At 48.6% G+C, this 18,910-nt stretch overlaps 1 protein-coding gene across 1 annotated transcript; it reads right to left on the reverse strand.

Annotated features, from left to right (window-relative positions):
• Positions 1-946: 946 nt before the first annotated feature.
• Positions 947-18,310, reverse strand: DDX51 (DEAD-box helicase 51). Its single transcript, XM_028710266.2, has 16 exons — positions 18,214-18,310; positions 16,166-16,530; positions 14,914-15,116; positions 13,772-13,922; positions 12,326-12,462; positions 11,962-12,033; positions 9,029-9,135; positions 8,711-8,819; positions 7,294-7,442; positions 6,089-6,263; positions 4,986-5,101; positions 4,272-4,388; positions 3,342-3,443; positions 3,151-3,214; positions 1,604-1,738; positions 947-1,453 (listed from the first exon to the last, which is right to left on the reverse strand). The coding sequence occupies exons 1-16, from the start codon at positions 18,234-18,236 to the stop codon at positions 1,427-1,429; spliced, it is 2,052 nt and encodes a 683-aa protein (XP_028566099.2). The 5' UTR covers positions 18,237-18,310; the 3' UTR covers positions 947-1,426.
• Between the last annotated feature and the right edge of the window lie 600 nt (positions 18,311-18,910).

Raw genomic sequence — 18,910 nt, forward strand, 5'->3', positions numbered from 1 at the left:
GAAGCCCCGAGTTTTTCTGCCACTGAAATGAGGTTCGGTTGCCCCTGCAAAATACTTGATCCTGAAACTGCTCTGATCAGGAGCCTTAAAATCCATAAAGGTTAAGGGAAAGGGACCCCTGACCGTTAGGTCCAGTCGTGGCCAACTCTGGGGTTGCGGCGCTCATCTTGCTTTACTGGCTGAGGGAGCCAGCATACAGCTTCTGGGTCATGTGGCCAGAGCAGCGCACGGAAACGCCGTTTACCTTCCCGCCGTTTACTTTGCACTTTGACCTGCTTTCGAACTGCTAGGTTGGCAGGAGCAGGGACCAAGCAACGGGAGCTCACCCCGTCGCGGGGATTCAAACCGCCAACCTTCTGATCGGCAAGTCCTAGGCTCTGTGGTTTAACCCACAGCGCCACCCGCGTCCCTTAAAATCCATAGACTAAAATGAAAAGGCTACCTGCCGCCCTGACTCTACAAGGCAACCTTTCACTAAAATGAAAAGGCTACCTGCCGCCCTGACTCTACAAGGCAACCTTTCACTAAAATGAAAAGGCTACCTGCCACCCTGACTCTACAAGGCAACCTTTCACTAAAATGAAAAGGCTACCTGCCACCCTGACTCTACAAGGCAACCTTTCACTAAAATGAAAAGGCTACCTGCCACCCTGACTCTACAAGGCAACCTTTACAACGGTGGAACTGCACAGGGGCTGGTTTTAGCTTTCTTGCTTTCCGAAAGGAGATGTCCTGCAGCAGGGAAAAGGTGCACCAGCACCCCAAGGGTCAGGGCAACTTCCTGAAGTCCAGCCTTAGCACACACACGGAGTCCTGGGACTTCACCAGCATGGCAAGCAAGGGATGATGGGAGCTGTAGTTCAATAGCCTCTGGAGGAAGGCACTTTTCTTTGAAAAACAGCAAAGGAAGCACACACACACACACACACACACACACACACACACAGACATTTTGCCTGCCCCAGAAGGCAAAGGCTGATTTCTTTATTTAAAACTTCTTCCTGAGATGGAGCCCTCGCTCTTAAAGCCCAGCTGGGCTCAGCAACCTTTGATCCTCTTCTTTTGGCTATGAGGGAGTAGCACTGGGATAGGCAAGGCTGGTGAGGATTAGGGCCAGTCACAGGGAAAGGCTGACAGTTCTTTGGCTCGTAGGGAGAAAGAGTCTTTATTTACAAGCTAAGGCATGTTCCCTTGGTCTTTGAGGGATCAAGAGGTGGCCTTGACGACAGCAGGATGGCAGTTGGCTCTCCTTAAGCCGTGCGATGGATACTCCTTCCATATCTTGATACTTCCAGGAGCTCTTAAGCCTTAGTGTTTGCTTCTGAATGCCATTGTGTTCTCAAGACATTGGAATCCAAACCACAAAGTAAGAGTTCCAGCCCCCTGATTATTCTCAGCAGGACATTTCTGGCTTGCCTGGGCTTGCTCAAGATCTCTTCTCAGCTCGCTCCTCCTGTTGAGGGAAAGAGAAGGAGGGGAGGGGATTAGGCCTATCTCGGACACCCCAGAGACCAGAAGCAGCATTTTGGAATCTAAAGCAGCACAAATGCATGCTCAACAGCCTTGGCTATCAGTGCAAATTCCTGCGTGGAGCGATGGATACCTTCATTATCTTCTGGAGGTCTGCCAAGGCTTCCTCATACTGTGGGAGGAGTGGCTGGAGGGATGTGTTCTTCACCAGCTGCTGCTCCAACTCAGGAAGACCGGCTTCCCTCAGCATCTTCAGAAACTTCCTCTCCTGGAAAGCAAAGAAGGAAGTGAACACCATTCTGCATTCCAAAACCCACACTACAGAAAGCTGTGAAAGGGTTCTACTGACCAACCACCTAAATACAGTGGAAGAGGCCCTGGATGTGGGCAGGCTGGGACGGGCAGGTGAGCTGGGCATCCAGCAACCAGGCAGTGTCCCTGAAGCCCACTCCCTGCTCGCCTCTGTGCTGTTCTCTGGGCCATTTTCTACTCCCCAGTTGTTGCCACAGAAGTCCTTGAAGCAGAGCCCGTCTGAGCCACAGGAGACCTCACTACGAGGACCTCCGTCTGTGCAAAGGCACCTGGAATGCAGCATCTGGGTTACCCCAGAGATGGTTGGGAACGTGTGGCAGCCTCTCAGCTTCCCTGCCCCACACAATAGTTCAGCCTTCTGAGGACTGAGGTCCTTCTGGTGGTTCCCTCATTAGAAGAAGTGAGGTTACAGGAAACCAGACAGAGAACGCTCTAGGTAGTTGTGTCCACCCTGTGGAACACCCTCCATTCAGATGTCCAGGAAATAAACATCTATCTGACTTTTAGAAGGCAGATTTTTAATGTATGAGGTTTCACTGTGGTTTTATAATTTGTCAGGGGACGCGGGTGGCGCTGTGGTGTAAACCACTGAGGCTTGGGCTTGCTGATCAGAAGGCTGGCGGTTCGAATCCCCGCAACGGGGTGAGTGTTGGAATTCACAGGATGCTGTGTAAGTAAGTCTGCAGGCTTCAGTTTGCCAGTGGATGCAACAGGCTGATGCAATACTTTCTGTGAAGATGCTGGGTCAGAATGACTCGGCAGTAATGTGCTGGCAGTTGATTGGCTGTCATCTGATTAAAAGGGAAGCCTGTCCAATAGTGGGTGGTGGTGTAGATCAGTGTGGAGTCTTCTTTTGCCTCAAGGTGCAGCCAGGTACCCTGTCTGATTATACGAACTGCTTCTGTAGATATTTGTATATATATATATTGCTCACAATAAATAATACTGCACTAAAGAACCTGGGACTCTGAGCATTCTGCTAAAGCGCAGCGAGGAATTCGCGACAGTGAGCTCCCGTTGCTCGGTCCCTGCCCCTGGCAACCTAGCAGCTCGAAAGCACATCAAAGAGCAAGTAGATAAATAGGTACCGCTCCGGCGGGAAGTAAACGGCATTTCCGTGTGCTGCTCTGGTTCGCCAGAAGTGGCTTAGTCCTGCTGGCCACATGACCCAGAAAAACTGTCTGCAGACAAACGTTGGCTCCCTCAGCCAGTAAAGCGAGATGAGCGCTGCAACCCCAGAGTCATTCGCGACTGGACTTAACTGTCAGGCGTCCTTTACCTTTTATAATTTGTCAGAAGCTGCCCAGAGTGGCTGGGGAGACCCAGTCCAATGGGTGGCATATAAATAATAATAATTGTTACTATTACCTGCTGTTTCAGCACCATGGTGAAGGCCAGTCCCGCTTTCCCTGCACGAGCCGTTCTGCCCACTCTGAAAACAGAGAGAGGAAGGTTGGTCTTTTCCAGGAGGGGCCACTTCTGGGCCCCCACCCCCAAGCTACCTGGGGGAAAAGGAAACTCGTTCACATTATTTGAAAGCCTCCCTCTGAAGGAATTACCGGTGGATGTAGGTCCTGATGAATTGAGGAGCATCATAGCTGATGACGCATTTCACTCCGCCAATGTCGATTCCTCGGGCTGTGGCGTCTGTGCTGATTAACCTGAGTGTTGAGGAGAGAAGTCGCTGTCACCCCAGCAGATCTGAGCGCAGCCACTAAAGAGATGCTTGGTCCGCAAAGAAAGGACTGGGGGCTTGTGGTGTGGTGGGTTGGGGAAGAGGCCTGGCTCGTACAGTTTCTTCTCGTGTCATGAAGAAGAGAGACATCCCAGCTAATTTATGGTGCAACTTGTCTGGGAAAAATTAATGAGCAAACGCCTAGATTCTATTTCATCGGAGCTGGGGAAAAATGGCGTTTGCCACTCGAGGAAGACTTTTGGATCAGCGTGTTAAGATTTACTGCAAACAAAAGACTTTCCAGTTCTAAAAAAAAAAAAAAAGGGAGAGCCTTACAAAGTTCACACAGAATTATAATATTGTTTATTTTAACTCGCCTGTGGAAACAACTCAGAGGCTATTAAGAAGAAAAAGGATAACATCAAGAAGATTGGAAGATGGGACTGGTGCACATTAAAAGCAGCACAAATATGAGATGATCGGACCCTACTGAACTCGAAGCATGGAAACCCCCAACAAAATTTATAATTTGGCAAAATATTCAGATTTTATGATTTGTATTGGTATAATTTGGAATAATTAATGTGATATGATTGGATTGTTTAATGGAAAACTTAATAAAAATTATTATAAAAAAAAGAAGAAGAGAGACATCCCACGAAAGGCATGTCCTCTTCTGGCTCAACTCAGCTCCTAACTGTGCCAGAAACTTCCCACCACCACTGCGCATCTGGAGATTAAGGGGCAGCCAGTGTGTGATGTGCAACTGAGACACGAGGATGTGGCCAGCCCCCCCTGCCCTGGAGTTACTCACAGCTGGATCTTCCCCTGTTCAAATTCCTTCAGTGTCAACTTCCTTTGCCTTGGATTCAGCCTGGAAGAGAATTCGGCCACGTTCACTCCGCCAAAGGCTCGAAGCAGTAGAAAGAGCCTGGGGTGGTGGAGAGAGAGAAGAGAGGATGGGGATCCCAGGATCAAGGGCCAGGCCCTCCCACGAGGTTTGCTGAGACTCCAAATGATCCCCTGCCTCAGTAGACGGGACCAGTGCTCTGTCGGCTGTTAGGATATAGTTCCGTTCCACCTTAAAAAGGGGCAGGCAGGACTATTGTGTATCACATGCCTGTTTACTTCCAGCACTTGCTGGGAACTTCCGTTTGTATATAGCTTTTGCGTTACTGCTTTTTTGCTGAAGATGAAGGGAAGCAGACATGTTTTCCTCTGTTCCTGAACTATGCTGAATAAAATGCTGTACATTATGCTTACACATTTCTCTGTCTGCCTCTTCTGCTGTGAGAAGATTTACGGACTCTGCTGATAGAGCATGCACGGGTCTCTAAACGTATCTGAGGCTCGTGTCGCTAACTGATGCTGTTCCAAGGGAGATCGGCTGCCGGCCGGTGGCCGGAGTCAGCTGGGGACCTGCCTGATGCCTGCCTGATGCCCCCGTCTTCCCGGCAGTATCCCAACATCGGCTTCCTATGAAAGTTCAAGCCTAGCCCGCAAAGATCCCACTACTGCACAGCCTCACCTGTGTGACGTGTCCCTGCTGTTGGTGAAGCAGAGGACGCGGGAGAACTTCAGCCGCAGCAGGAAATGCAAGAGGAAGAGGGGCTTCCAGCGCAGGTTGCAGGGCACATAGTATTGCTGTGGCGGGAGGAGGAAAGAAGAGCCGTTTGTGCACCGCCCCCCAGGAGTGCTTCCTGCCCAATCCCTTTCGGAAGACGAGGAGGGTCACTTTGGGCCAAGGAACAGGACAGGCTCAAGGGCCGACACTCCTGACTCTCAGACGATAAGTGACTGTGTCTCCAGTGAACAACTCAAGACTAGGTCAGTGTGTTTCTCGCAAAACACCCTTTTCATTTCAGAATCGACAACTTCCACTATGTTTCTAGACCACCAGTTTTCATACATTAAGCCATCTATTTTTTACTATTAATTATTAGTTATTGCTGTTGTTATTGTTATTATTATTATTTACATACCACCCTATACCTGGAGATCTCAAGTATAGATCAACCTAAAAACCACATTATATATAATCAAAATAAAAACAACCCAGTAACACCCCCCTAAAGGGGGGGGGGGATCCATTATGGAGTTCCCAGTTTAGAAGCAGTGAATCTTCTGCATTTGCCTCTCTGATATTCAAGCCACAAAACCATCCCCTCCCGGACAAACCACCAGGGCTGAGTCCCTAAACCAGTGTCCAGCCAACTTGCTGCCTTCTTTCTAAGTCTTCTACTATTATTTCCTATTTTTATTCTATCTTACTACTTTGTTAGCCGCCTGAGAACATAAGCTTTTGTTGAAGATGCAAGAAAGAAATTATGCAGCCGAAGAAACGCAAACCTTTCTGTGCATTCCTGCCCTCCCAGGGACCCAACTTCTCAGCCCCTAAACCCTACATGGAACTGCCTGGGTCTTGAGGCACCTGCTGCTGCTGCCAAGGAATGGGGCCTTCTGCCTCCCCCAGCCCAATTTGCCATCCAGTCTGGAGGGAAGGGCTGGTGCTGTCCCAAAAGGGCACCTTCTCACCATTCACGTCCCCACCCCCTCGCCAAACACGCCTTCCCGGCTCTGCCCGAACCAGAGCGGCAGGTGGGTGGGCTGCCTGCAAGCCCTGCCTCTTACCGAGAGCCCCTCTGGGAGGGCGTACTTCTTCGTGGTCTCCGTCGCCTTCTCCTCCGAGGAGATGGGTGTGAAGAGGCGAGGCCGGTAGAGGCCCAGCGGCTGCAGCTTTTCGGGGTTCCGTGTCAGGGTGGCCGAGAAGAGGAGCTTCTGCAGGGGGACGTGGGGGCAGCCAGCTCTGTGTAGGGGTGCAAATACCCAGAGTGTGGGGGTCAGGTGGGACTGCTATGAGGAATTATGAAACATGGAGCAAGCCTTTGGTGTCCGCGATGAAAGCATTGCGTTGAATGGGTTTGATTCATTGACAATAATTTCTGATCGAATCCCACAGCCTCTGTACCTCTGCCATTTGCTTTCTCTATGCCTGACAAGCACGTACAGTATAAGCATTCTGAATCACAGATCAGGCATCCTCAGTACATAAAGATAGTAGGTTACTTTGATGTAGTTTGTTAATCTTTAGATAGATCTTAAGGGCCAGGAGGAGAGTTCACAAGGAGCTGATAAATACTGCCATCCTGTCTCTCCTGTTTATGACCTCCAGGGTTTTGCTGAATGCATTCCTCATTTTATTCCTATTTTATTTACTCTGGACTACTATGCATGCTCAAGTAGGAAATAGTTTCTTTGTAGTTTTAACTTTAACTTTGTCCCTCGTGGGGTTTTTGAAATGCTCAGAGGAAATCTGATTGGTTCTTACGAACACTGTGTAAAAAGTTCTTTTGTGAATAAAACGACCTGGGCCGAGGGGTGGCGAGGAATTATTATTGGCACTCCTCCCAGAGTCTTGCTGGTCAAGCCTCGTGAGTATTTTATTAATCAGTGTCCAATCCTTCCTTGCTTTGGGAACGCTACAGCTCTGGAAAGCAAAAGGCACTGGGTGGGACAGGCCTCCCGACCCAAACACAAGCAAATGAGGGGCTTTTCCAGTGCCTCTCTGCTCCCCACCCCCTGGATCCACACACAACATTCCCAGGCCAGCTCCTTGATATTCAGGGGTTTGGGATCCACAAGGCGGCCTTTGGGGTCACATTCCCGGCAAAGGAACCCTCGACAACACAGTGGGCAGTTTCTGCTCAAGTCCTGACTCCCAGGAGGAGCTGGCTGTGCTTCCAGGAGCCAGAAAGGGTCCTCTGCTGATCCCCTGCCCACCACTCCCTGCCTTGCCGGTTCCCTTCTCGTTCTCCTCTCCGACGCGGCCGACGTACCTGGCTGCCGTGAGGGGCCCCTGCTCTGCCCTCCTGAACAGCTGTGGGGTGCTGGAGCCCTCTTCCACCGCTGAATGAGCTGCCGCCACCACCTGCCGCAGCCAGTCCTGGTGCATGTTGTCAATCATGCGATCGGCTTCGTCAATTATCTGTGCTCACGGGCAAAAGAGAGGCAGTCAGGGGAGGCTCACGACCTCTGGCACTGCAGAGAGCTTCACAGCAGTCGCTGGCATTGTCTTGCCAAGATCTGCTGGGAGGGGGAGAAGGGTTTTGAAGGGGGGGGGGTTCCTTTGGCCTGAGGAGTCCCGTTGCGTTTACACTCGTGGTGGAGCTGCGTGGGATTGTGAGCCCAGCCTGCAGGGAGGGGAGCCTCAAAGCAGGGCCAGCGAGAAAGGCGCTTTCATCCAGGAAGCAGCTGGCTGAATCGTGCGTTAAAGAACGGACATTTGCGGGAGAAGGAAGCAATGCAAGTTATGAGGCTATTATAGGTCACATTTTATGTAATAGGGACACCGTGTCACAGTCCACCACCCCAACCCCTTATATCAGCGGTTCCCTAACTTTTCCCACCCACCGCCCCCTTGGTTCCATAAACTCATCTCCTGTGTCCCCTACCCTACAAAAAGCGTTCAGAATACAGTGGTACCTCGGTTCTCAAACGTCTCCGTTGTCGAACGTTTCGGAACCCTAATGCCGAAAACCCGGAAGTAAATGCTTCCATTTTCGAACATGCCTCAGAAGTTGAACGGCTTCCGCTGCATGTTTTTCAATTTTCTCAATTGCATTTGCAACCAGCCTTTTACGCCTCGGTTTTGGAAGTCGAATGGTCTTCCGGAATGGATTACGTTCGAGAACCGAGGTACCACTGTAGCAGTTTGCATGACCCTCTACGGAAGGTGATAGCACAATAAAATTCAAAGCAGCAACAATTAATTGCACATTTATTCAAAATCCAGTTAAAACTATTTAGTTTAATTGATTCAACAAAACTGATGAACCTGACCCACTGATGCCAGCTTTTTAAAAACAAAAAAAATTCCTTCCAGTAGCACCTTAAAGACCAACTAAGTTAGTTCTTGGTATGAGCTTTCGTGTGCATGCACACTTCTTCAGATACACAAACATTTCGTGTGCATGCACACGAAAGCTCATACCAAGAACTAACTTAGTTGGTCTTTAAGGTGCTACTGGAAGGAATTTTTTTTGTTTTGACTATGGCAGACCAACACGGCTACCTATCTGTAGCTTTTTAAAAGTAATTTACCCCTGCCTCTAAGTGTCCCTCTAGGTAATTCCCTCCCCCTGGGGGGCAGGAATGCCCACTTTGGAAGCCGCTGCCTTATAAGGGCCCTTCCAGCCACAACACTGCATGTGATGCAATCCCCAAACATGAGGGGGGAAGAGGGATTCCTCTCACCAGGAAGCGAAGTTCTTTCAGGCTGAACTGGGGGCTCTGCTGAAGATGATCCACGAGGCGCCCAGGAGTGGCCACGACAATGTCTGCCAGGCTGCGAAATCCCATCAGCCTGGAAAAAGAAGCACCAGAGGCAGTGAAGAGGAGGAGTGTGATTCACGGAGAAGCAGCAGCACCAGACAACCTCCCACTTGCGCCCATTGCTAAGGAAGAAGATGGAGGCCTCGGCTGCTGCTGTGCCACCTGTGGGCTCGGCTTCCTGGGCCAAGACGCGAGGAGGAGGGTGGCGTGCAAAGCCAAACAAAGAGAAGGTGAACTTACGTTTCCTCGGCGAGCGACTCCTGCTCCTTTGCAAACGATTTCTGCCCGGTGAGCTGGACCACTTTCAGCCCGGTCCCGTCAGTGTAAATGTTGAATACTTTAGTCACCTGTGGAGAGGAGAGAATCAGTGGCCTAGAGGGAACCGGGCTGCCTCTCAGGAGCAGCAAGGCACAAAACACACCTTCAGGGCCAAACTTGAGGCAAGAAGAGCAAAGGCAAAAATCCGGCTCTTGACAGCGCCCAAAATGCCTGGTCCTTTGCACTTCTGACACGTGGGAACGGGTTCAGCAGGGCCCTTCTCCTGTGTTGTTGCTTCTACTTACAGAGCCTAACAGATGCTTCTGCAACAGCTCCCCCCCCCCCCCCCCCGAAGGCAGGAAGGTAATGGGCCTTCCCTGACTGGTACAGTGGTGCCTCGCAAGACGAAATTAATTCGTTCCGCGATTTTTTTCGTCTTGCGATTTTTTTCGTCTTGCAAAGCACAGTGTCGGGAAAGTTTTGGAAAAGCTTCAAAAATCACCAAAGTCTTTAAAAACCTCAAAAAAGGCTACCACACCGCGTTCTGTGAGTTGCTCCTCGAAGTCAAGTCGCAACTGTATTAACGGTGTTAAGAAAAAGGTAACAAACTTGCAAGACGTTTCTGTCTTGCGAAGCAAGCCCATAGGGAAAATCGTCTTGCGAAGCAGCTCAAAAAACAAAAAACCCTTTCGTCTAGCGAGTTTTTTGTCTTGTGAGGCATTCGTCTTGCGAGGTACCACTGTATTCTGAGGTAGACTGCTTCTGAACCCAGAGGTTCTATTTAGCCATCCTGCCTCGTACCTGGAGACAGGCCTCGGCTGCTCTGTGAATTCCCTCTCATCTGAGCCAGTGACTGGTGAGGGTCACAGCTTCTGGGGGCAGTACGGTGCACTGTGAGAGTTAAAAAATTATACTTATCTATATTTGGATATGGAACAACTGATTGGTTCAAAATTGGGAAAGGTGTACGGCAAGGCTGTATATTGTCTCCCTGCTTATTTAACTTATATGCAGAATTCATCATGCGAGATGACTGGCAGAATCCGAGATCAGGGAGAAGAGTCGGTGGAAGAAGATTGGAGGAAATTTAAAATTTATTTACAGAAACATTGTAAAATGTATGAATGCTGATGACATTGAAATGAAATGAAGGGGCTCTAGTAAAAAGATAGACAAAAATTATAAATTATAAATTTGGGAGGTAAAATAATTAAGGATAAAGTAATTGGATGAATTTGCTGAACCAACTTTTTAAGAGGGATACAAAAAAGGGAGGCGTGAGGAAGTCAGGAAAATAAGTGAATCAAAGATGAGCAAATAGAAAAGAGGGATTTGTGTTTTTCCTTTTTGTGTGTTTATTGACTCTTTCTTTTTCACCTGTTAGGTTAAATGTTTGTATTTTTTGTATTGTGAAACTTTGTATTGTTGTGTTTTATATTTCCCCCTGTGTTTTTAGTGTTCTTTGTTTGATTGTTGTGGATTTTCATTATTGTTAAACCTAATAAAATATTATTATAAAAAAAAACAACAGAATTCATCATGCGAAAGGCTGGGCTGGATGAATCCCAAGCCGGAATTAAGATTGCCAGAAGAAATATCAACAACCTCAGATATGCAGATGACACAACCTTGATGGCAGAAAGTGAAGAGGAATTAAAGAACCTCTTAATGAGGGTGAAAGAGGAGAGCGCAAAATATGGTCTGAAGCTCAACATCAAAAAAACGAAGATCATGGCCACTGGGCCCATCACCTCCTGGCAAATAGAAGGGGAAGAAATGGAGGCAGTGAGAGATTTTACTTTCTTGGGCTCCATGATCACTGCAGATGGTGACAGCAGTCACGAAATTAAAAGACACCTGCTCCTTGGGAAAAAGGCGATGGCAAACCTAGACAGTATCTTAAAAAGCAGAGACATCACCTTGCCAACAAAGGTCCGTATAGTTAAAGCCATGGTTTTCCCAGTAGTGATGTATGGAAGTGAGAGCTGGACCATAAAGAAGGCTGATCGCCGAAGAATTGATTCTTTTGAATTATGGTGCTGGAGGAGACTCTTGAGAGTCCCATGGACTGCAAGAAGATCAAACCTATCCATTCTTAAGGAAATTAGCCCTGAGTGCTCACTGGAAGGACAGATCATGAAGCTGAGGCTCCAATACTTTGGCCACCTCATGAGAAGAGAAGACTCCCTGGAAAAGACCCTGATGTTGGGAAAGATGGAGGGCACAAGGAGAAGGGGACGAGATGGTTGGACAGTGTTCTTGAAGCTACCAGCATGAGTTTGACCAAACTGCGGGAGGCAGTGGAAGACAGGAGTGCCTGGCGTGCTCTGGTCCATGGGGTCACGAAGAGTCGGACACAACTGAACGACTAAACAACATATTTGCCTGTCTTGAATTTACCGCTGATCCCTTAAACTGGGGGAATCTTGATTTCTAGCATAATGAGGGAGGGAGAGAAGGGTACAAAGGCTAAACTTATGCAGTGAGTATTTGTAAGGGGGGCAGCGGTATAAAATCTGAAGAACAAGACTGTGTAGTACAGTGGTACCTCAGGTTACATACGCTTCAGGTTACATACGCTTCAGGTTACAGACTCAGCTAACCCAGAAATAGTGCTTCAGGTTAAGAACTTTGCTTCAGGATGAGAACAGAAATCCTGTTCTGGCGGCGCAGCGGCAGCAGGAGGCCCCATTAGCTAATGTGGTGCTTCAGGTTAAGAACAGTTTCAGGTTAAGTACGGACCTCCGGAACGAATTAAGTACTTAACCTAAGGTACTACTGTACTGTTAATCCAGTCTAGTTAACACATTTCTGGGGCTGACCACACATCCTACACATTGGAGAATCCAATTGGGATGAACTCACAGCTGGAGTCAAAAGCCCCCCCCCCAACAAATCTCTCCTCAGTAACGCACCTGCTGGGCCAGTTCCTTGGTGGGGAGGACGGCCAGAGCTCGTACCCGGCAGACGACTCGGTCTAACAGAGCCTGAAAATACAAAGGCCAGCGATCAGGAAGAGATGGGTGTCTCCTGCTCCTTAGTCTACACAAATAGGTGTGGGAAGAGCAACCAAGAGAGGTAAATGGACACACAGTCCATTAAGTCACATCCCCAAGTGCTGGGGGATCCTTTGAGACAGCTCTCTCCAAATTCACCAGCCTGATACTACTCCTTGCACACAAGAGTCTTAAAGCAGCCCACACTGGGTTGCACAGCTGGAGGCTACTTTGGCACAGAACACACACCAGCCAGCAGCTCTCCACTTCGCCCAAAACTCACCTGCACCACCGGAATGACAAAGGCCAGGGTCTTGCCACTGCCGGTGGGGGCTGAGACACAGATATCACTGGGCTGGTAGCCACCTCTCCCGGCCAAAAACCCGCTTTCCAAGATGGCTGGAATCACCTCGGCCTGAACTGAAGAAAAAGAGCAGTCAGGATCAGCACACCCCCCAATAACATCCCCCCCCCACTTAAAGGAAGGAAGAGGAAAAGGGGGATGGGAGAGGTTTCAAGGTGGTTTTGGAATTTGTATACTACTTTCTCTCCTGCCAAGGACTTGGTGGCCACCAGCAAGAAAACCGAGCCATCTTTCTCCTTTGCCTACACTTTTTCACCTTCCAAATGTTTACACGCTTCACATTCCATCAATGAATCCACTTTTAAGTCTCCTCTCCAGCTCTGTCAACTCTAGCCTAGCCTCACCATACAAAAGAGAGAGCTTGGAATTGCCATCATTATCATTATTTTTAATTTGTATACTGCCTTTCTATCTTACAATACTCAAGGCGGTTTACAAGCTGAAGAAACAAAAAATTGTACATCTTATAACAATCTAATGCCATACAAAAATGTGATAATAAAGCATAACTTTAAAATGGGCAACCTCCATCAAAAGAGTAACATTCAACAATCATTAGAATCGTATAAAATAATAATATCAACATATAAAAGTTAAACCGAAATCCACTCAACAGTTACAATAATATCTAAACTATAATAATCAATAAAACAACTGCAAGCCACAGTACATAATACAATACACATTGAGAAGCAGAGGGTGGGGCAAGACAGGTGGAAGAAGGCCTTGCCTGATGGAGTCTCTCCCCTCACAGTTCTTCCTCCAGGAACAGCTCCCTTATGAGAAGTGGAGGGGGAGTGGTCCTATGGAAAGTATTCGTGGGCACTCAGGTGTCTTGGGGAATCACCCTTGATCTCTTTATAGAGAGATTCCTGGAGCACCCAGAACAAAGGCCCAGGGGCAGCAGCTGGCTCATTTATTTCTGGGCAGAATTTGTTTAACAGGGTGTCGTGAAGAATACCTACAGCCCTCTGCCTCCTTTGCACCAGAGTTCTGAGAAAGGTGGGGTTGCTTCTTTCTCATCATATGCGAATGGATCCACACACTTGAGGTGGAACTTGCTGTGGGATGAGAGATGCAGGTCCACGTTTACATCCAGGTATTTCACTGACATTCTAGCCTAGCTAAATAATTTGCTGTGGATAAAACTGTGCTTCCTCAGTTTGACACCACATCAAACACTGCAGAGAGGTTACAACTGAAGCACCGATGGGAGCGACTCCCACCAACGTTCATTTAAAGAGCAGAGGTCCCTGTCTGCTAGGCACAAACCACTGGCATCCATCCATCTCCCAAACTCTGGCCATCTTCTAAATATGGGTTTAAAAGCGTGGAAGAGGAAAAATTTTCCCACTATGGTGATACCTGGAAACAAAGACTCTATTCCATTTGCTTGCAGTTTCTTCCTCAATTTTGGATGGATTACTGGAACATCTTGGAGTGGGACAACGTTCTCTTTGATCCGCCTCTGGACCAGCTTAGGTTCAGCGAGCCAGCGTGGCAGAAGAGGCTCAACCTGGAAATGACAGACGCACATGTGATGTGTGATGTGGGCACACAAACCTCTGCCCCCACCAGATGCCACAAGGAACATTGCAACTCCAGCCTGAGGGCAAATCAGGCCCAATGCCCCAGCTAAAAGGTTTTGCTTCCATGGAATCTCCCTCTATTGAGCTTCAACAAGGTTTGGTCCCCGTTGTCGAAAAAGAGAGGAAAGTAAAGGGGTAAAGGAATTAAAAGGCTGCTATGCTTGGGGACGTTGTGGGACACGGGTGGCGCTGTGGGTTAAACCACAGAGCCTAGGACTTGCCGATCAGAAGGTTGGCGGTTCGAATCCCCGCAACAGGGTGAGCTCCTGTTGCTCGGTCCCTGCTCCTGCCAACCTAGCAGTTCGAAAGCTCGTCAAAGTGCAAGTAGATAAATAGGTACCGCTCCGGCAGGAAGGTAAACGGCGTTTCCGTGCGCTGCTCTGGTTCGCCAGAAGCGCCTTAGTCCTGCTGGCCACATGACCCAGAAGCTGTACGCTGGCTCCCTTGGCCAGTAAAGCGAGATGAGTGCCGCAACCCCAGAGTCGGTCATGACTGGACCTAATGGTCAGGGGTCCCTTTACCTTTTATGCTCAGGCACCAAACAAAGGCTTTGATGGCTCTGTGATATGAAGCAAGCTATACATTTGTTTATTATTAATATTAACATTAGCGGTGGGTAGGGGGATCTGCAGCCCTCCAGCTGTTGTTGGATTCCAGCCCCCATCAGTCACACCTGTCATGACCAATATTCAGGGATCATGGGAGTTGTAGTTCAGCATCATCTAGGGAGCGCCACAGGTTTCCAATCCCCATATTGAACAGATAGCCAAACCCAGCCGTCACCTTGACCCTCCAAGTGTTGCTTCAGTAAGGAAGCATCACTGACCTCACCGCAGCGCAGTGTGGCTGAGCCTTTGACAAAGACTGGGAGCAAAGCATGTTGATAACAGACTATTGGCTAAGACTTAAGTGAGCTACCTTCTTCTTCTGCGCTGCCTTCCAAACCCAGTCACCAAGAACAATTGTGTTGGGAGGTGGGGGGGTTTCCTTTGGATCCGGCGGTGACTTCAGCATCTCCTCCTTTTCACCATGGATCTCATTTGCTCCGGCTTCCGAGCCATCCTCCTTCTCTCCTGCTGAGCCGTCATGTTCTAGTTGGCTTGCTAACTTAATTTCACTTCCTGGTAAAAGCAACATGAACAAGACCAATGATTTGAGTTTAAGAAAAAGATGTGCTTATGGCATTTTCAAAAAAAGAGAGGAAAAGGTGAGCTGGGGATGGGGGGAATGGTTGGGCTCAATTTGGGAAAGGGTCCAAAAGTGCACAGAAAGGAGTCTGTCCCATCCCCGCCCCCCGCTCATCCCACCCCTCCTAGTGCCAATCAACAGAGCCAAAGAAGCAGGCAGCTGCCCACTTTATAGCAAGTAGGAGTCTCAAAGAGAGAAGTGAGGGCATATCCATACCAGCAGCTGCTCACACAAGAGGCAAGAGAAGGTGGGAGAAAGTGATTCATGAGAGACACAACAGGAGTTTTGCTGAACACGCCACACTGGGGGAGCAGAAATGACGGCTTCTCTTGAACAAATATTGCGTTATTACTGAATATGGTAAGCTACTCTGGGAGTCTTTCTCAGATGAAGAGTAGGCCAAAAATACTTTGAATAAAAAACAAACTCTTCCTGTATTATGATTCTCATTAGGAAGCTGCCTTAGACTGAGTCAGACCACTAGGGTCTACCTAGCTCAGTTTTGTCTACAATGAGTGAGAGGAACCTTTGGTCCTTGAGATGTTGCTGAACTACAACTCCCATCATCCCTGGCCATTGACCATGCTACCTAGGGCTGCTGGGAGGTTGTGGTCTGGCAACATCCAGAAGATCAGAAGTTCCCCACTCCTCGTTTACACTGACTGGCAGAGGCTCCCCAGACAGAGGACACCCCCAGCCCTACCAGGATATCCCAGACTGAACCTGGAACCTTCTGCATGCAAAGCAGGTGCTCTACGGCTGAACCACAGCCCTTCCCTTCATTCCGGAAGTCAGAGCCAATCTTTATGGTACACATTTATTCTTAGACTGTGCCTTCCTATCTCTAAAAGATGAGCATCACTGGCCTGATTTGGGGTGTGTGTGTGGCCTGAGCAGATACTATCATATTGTTGACTGAGCACTGCCCAGAAACGATGGAGATTGAATGTAGCTCCCAGTTTCCACCCACAATTTATTTTACCTTCCCCTCCATCAGTCCTTCCTTGTGGTGTCTTTGATTCCTTTCCACTTGTTTTATTTCTTCTTGGACTAAGATCATCGTTTTTCTCTTCCACACCTTCACCCCCTTCAGTGGATAATTTCTTCTTTCTCTTTCTCTGGCCTTCTATAAAAGGAGATTCCTCAGTTTGCTTCCTCTTTTTGGATTTCTGCTTTGCTTCCTTCTCCAAGTCCAAGTCAGGCATTTCATTATCTGGTCCACTTTCTGCAGGCATGTGATCATCCTGCTGCTGCTTTTGCTGCTGTCGAGCTCTTACCCGTTCCTTCAGCTGTCGCAGGAGCACTTGCGAGTGGTCTTCGAGGTCATTGTCTTCATCACCACGATACCTGTGGATTTCACAATAGTTTCAATACTCCACTAACAAGGGTTTTCTTTGGTGGCAGCACCCCAACAGTGGAACTCTCCCCCCAAAAAACTTAAATTGGGCACCTTCATTTTTTATTTTTAGGTGGGTGGTTAAGACATACTGATTTGCTGTATTTTAATTTTTGCCTATTCACTCTTCTCCAGTTGAAAACCACAGTAGTGGTTTGGACCAGGGGAAGTTTCTGGGACACTTTGGGAGATTGCCAGAGCATGGATAATACATGGGAGGGTGGGGTGAGCTCTGAATGACCACAGCTCTGCAAAGTAGACCAGTGGTGTTATAATAGTACTGCATGGGGGCAGGAGATGCTGAGACAAATTAGCCATAACAACAGTGGGCTACGCTACAAAGGATTAGTCTCCTGCCATATTAGTTTATTTATTTATTTTTTTAAAAAAGAAACACAATTGGAGGAAAGCTGTGAAGATGACTGTAGCCAGAGAACAGGAAAAGTTGATTAAATGCCTTCATAATTTATGGTGGTGGGAATTCTTGTGCATAATTCTGATAAAAAACAGCCTGAAATGAGTCAATCACTTCTCTCCCAGTGCCGCTACTGACACCAACTTTACAGCGTCCTGCTGTTCCATATACCACAATACCTTAAGGACCAAGGACAGGGTTATTCATTTATTGGGTTGTTGTTTTTATTTTGATTCATGTATTTGTGGTTTTATATTCTGATTTTATTCTGGGAACTGCCCTAAGACCTGTGAGTATAGGGCGGTATATAAATTCAATAAAAACAATTAAAAAACCTGCCCCGTATGAACTGACCCAGACCCTGCAATCATCCTCCGAGGCCCTTCTTCATGTGCCCCCTCCACGAGAAGTCTGGAGGGTGGCAACACAAGAACGGGCCTTTTCTGTGGTGGCTTCCCACTTGTGGAATGCTCTACCCTGGGAGGCTCACCTGACGCCTTCATTACATATCTTTAGGCGCCAGGCAAAAGAGCTCCTCCATAATGAGGACTTTGGCTGATTAAATAAGTTCATGGCCTTTTAAATGTACAGTGGTGCCTCGGGTTAAGTACTTAATTCATTCCAGAGGTCTGTTCTTAACCTAAAACTGTTCTTAACCTGAGGCACCACTTTAGCTAATGGGGCCTCCTGCTGCCGCCGCACCGCCAGAGCACGATTTCTGTTCTCATCCTGAAGCAAAGTTCTTAACCCGAGGTACTATTTCTGGGTTAGCGGAGTCTGTAACCTGAAGCGCATGTAACCTGAGGTACCACTGTAATGGGGTTGGGGTTATTGGTTGGTTCTTTGAATATGCATCTGTATGATTGCATTGTTATGATTGCATTGTGAACCGCCCTGCGATCTTCGTGAAGGGGGTAAATAATAGTAATTATGCTGATGCTGCCAGCCGCACCTCCAAGTCCTTAAAAAGTGCTTTGAGGGGCTGCAGTGGAAGTCATCCTTGCCCCACCGCTGTCATCTGACCATGGAGCCCCTTTCCCACTCACACCTGGGCTCGAATTTCAAGCCAAACATCCACATTCGCCCGCAGCCCAAGCGGCAGCGCAGCCCCCTCGGCCTCCTCCCTCGCGGTCCCACCCGGGGCTCGTTCGCGGAAGCCTCAGCGCCGCCTGGACCCGAACTAGGCAGCCGCGGGCCGCATGTCCGGCCCCCTTCTCACCTGTGGACGACGAAGAGCGCCATGCCTGCTCTTTCGCCTCCGCCGGCACCGTCCCTTAACGATTACGACACCGGCAGCTTGCGGAAGGAGGCCAATCAGGGCCGAGGTATGCAGATGAGGCGCGCCGCCTCGTGGCTGGTGTGAACTCGGTTCCTGTCGCTGCCGAGTGACGCAATGCCTGCGCTGGCCAATGTCGGGCGACTGCGCTCTCCCCATTCACAACTGGCAACGCGGGAGGCCGGCGTGGAGAGAGAGGCGCGCGGGAAAGGGGCGCCCGTGGGAACCCGCTCCAGCCAGGAGTAACGGCAGCCCAAAGGGAATTTGGGCGGAATCGGGGAGGGGGCAAAGGAAGCCTCCCTTTTGAGCCTTCCGGGGGGGGGGGGGAGGCTTTGCATCTGTTTAGCCAGGGTGACTAACGTGTCGGATTGGTCATGATATACGAATGCCAGATTTTGTAAAACTGTTACAATGATATACATTGAAATTCAGCCAGGGTGATTTGAGGAAGTCACTTAACAATGTTATTAAAACTGAATCAAGTACCTTTAAAATGTATTTTTGTTTAAAATTATGGAAAACCAATAATTTTTTTTTAGAAAAAAAAGATATACGGATGCCTGATTATCGTCTTCCAAAGCAACTGCTCTATTCCAAACTTTAAAATGGAAAGCGTAATGCTGGTGGTCAACAAAAAAAG

The sequence above is a fragment of the Podarcis muralis genome, chromosome 16, assembly GCF_964188315.1.
Source record: "Podarcis muralis chromosome 16, rPodMur119.hap1.1, whole genome shotgun sequence".
NCBI lineage: Eukaryota > Metazoa > Chordata > Lepidosauria > Squamata > Lacertidae > Podarcis > Podarcis muralis.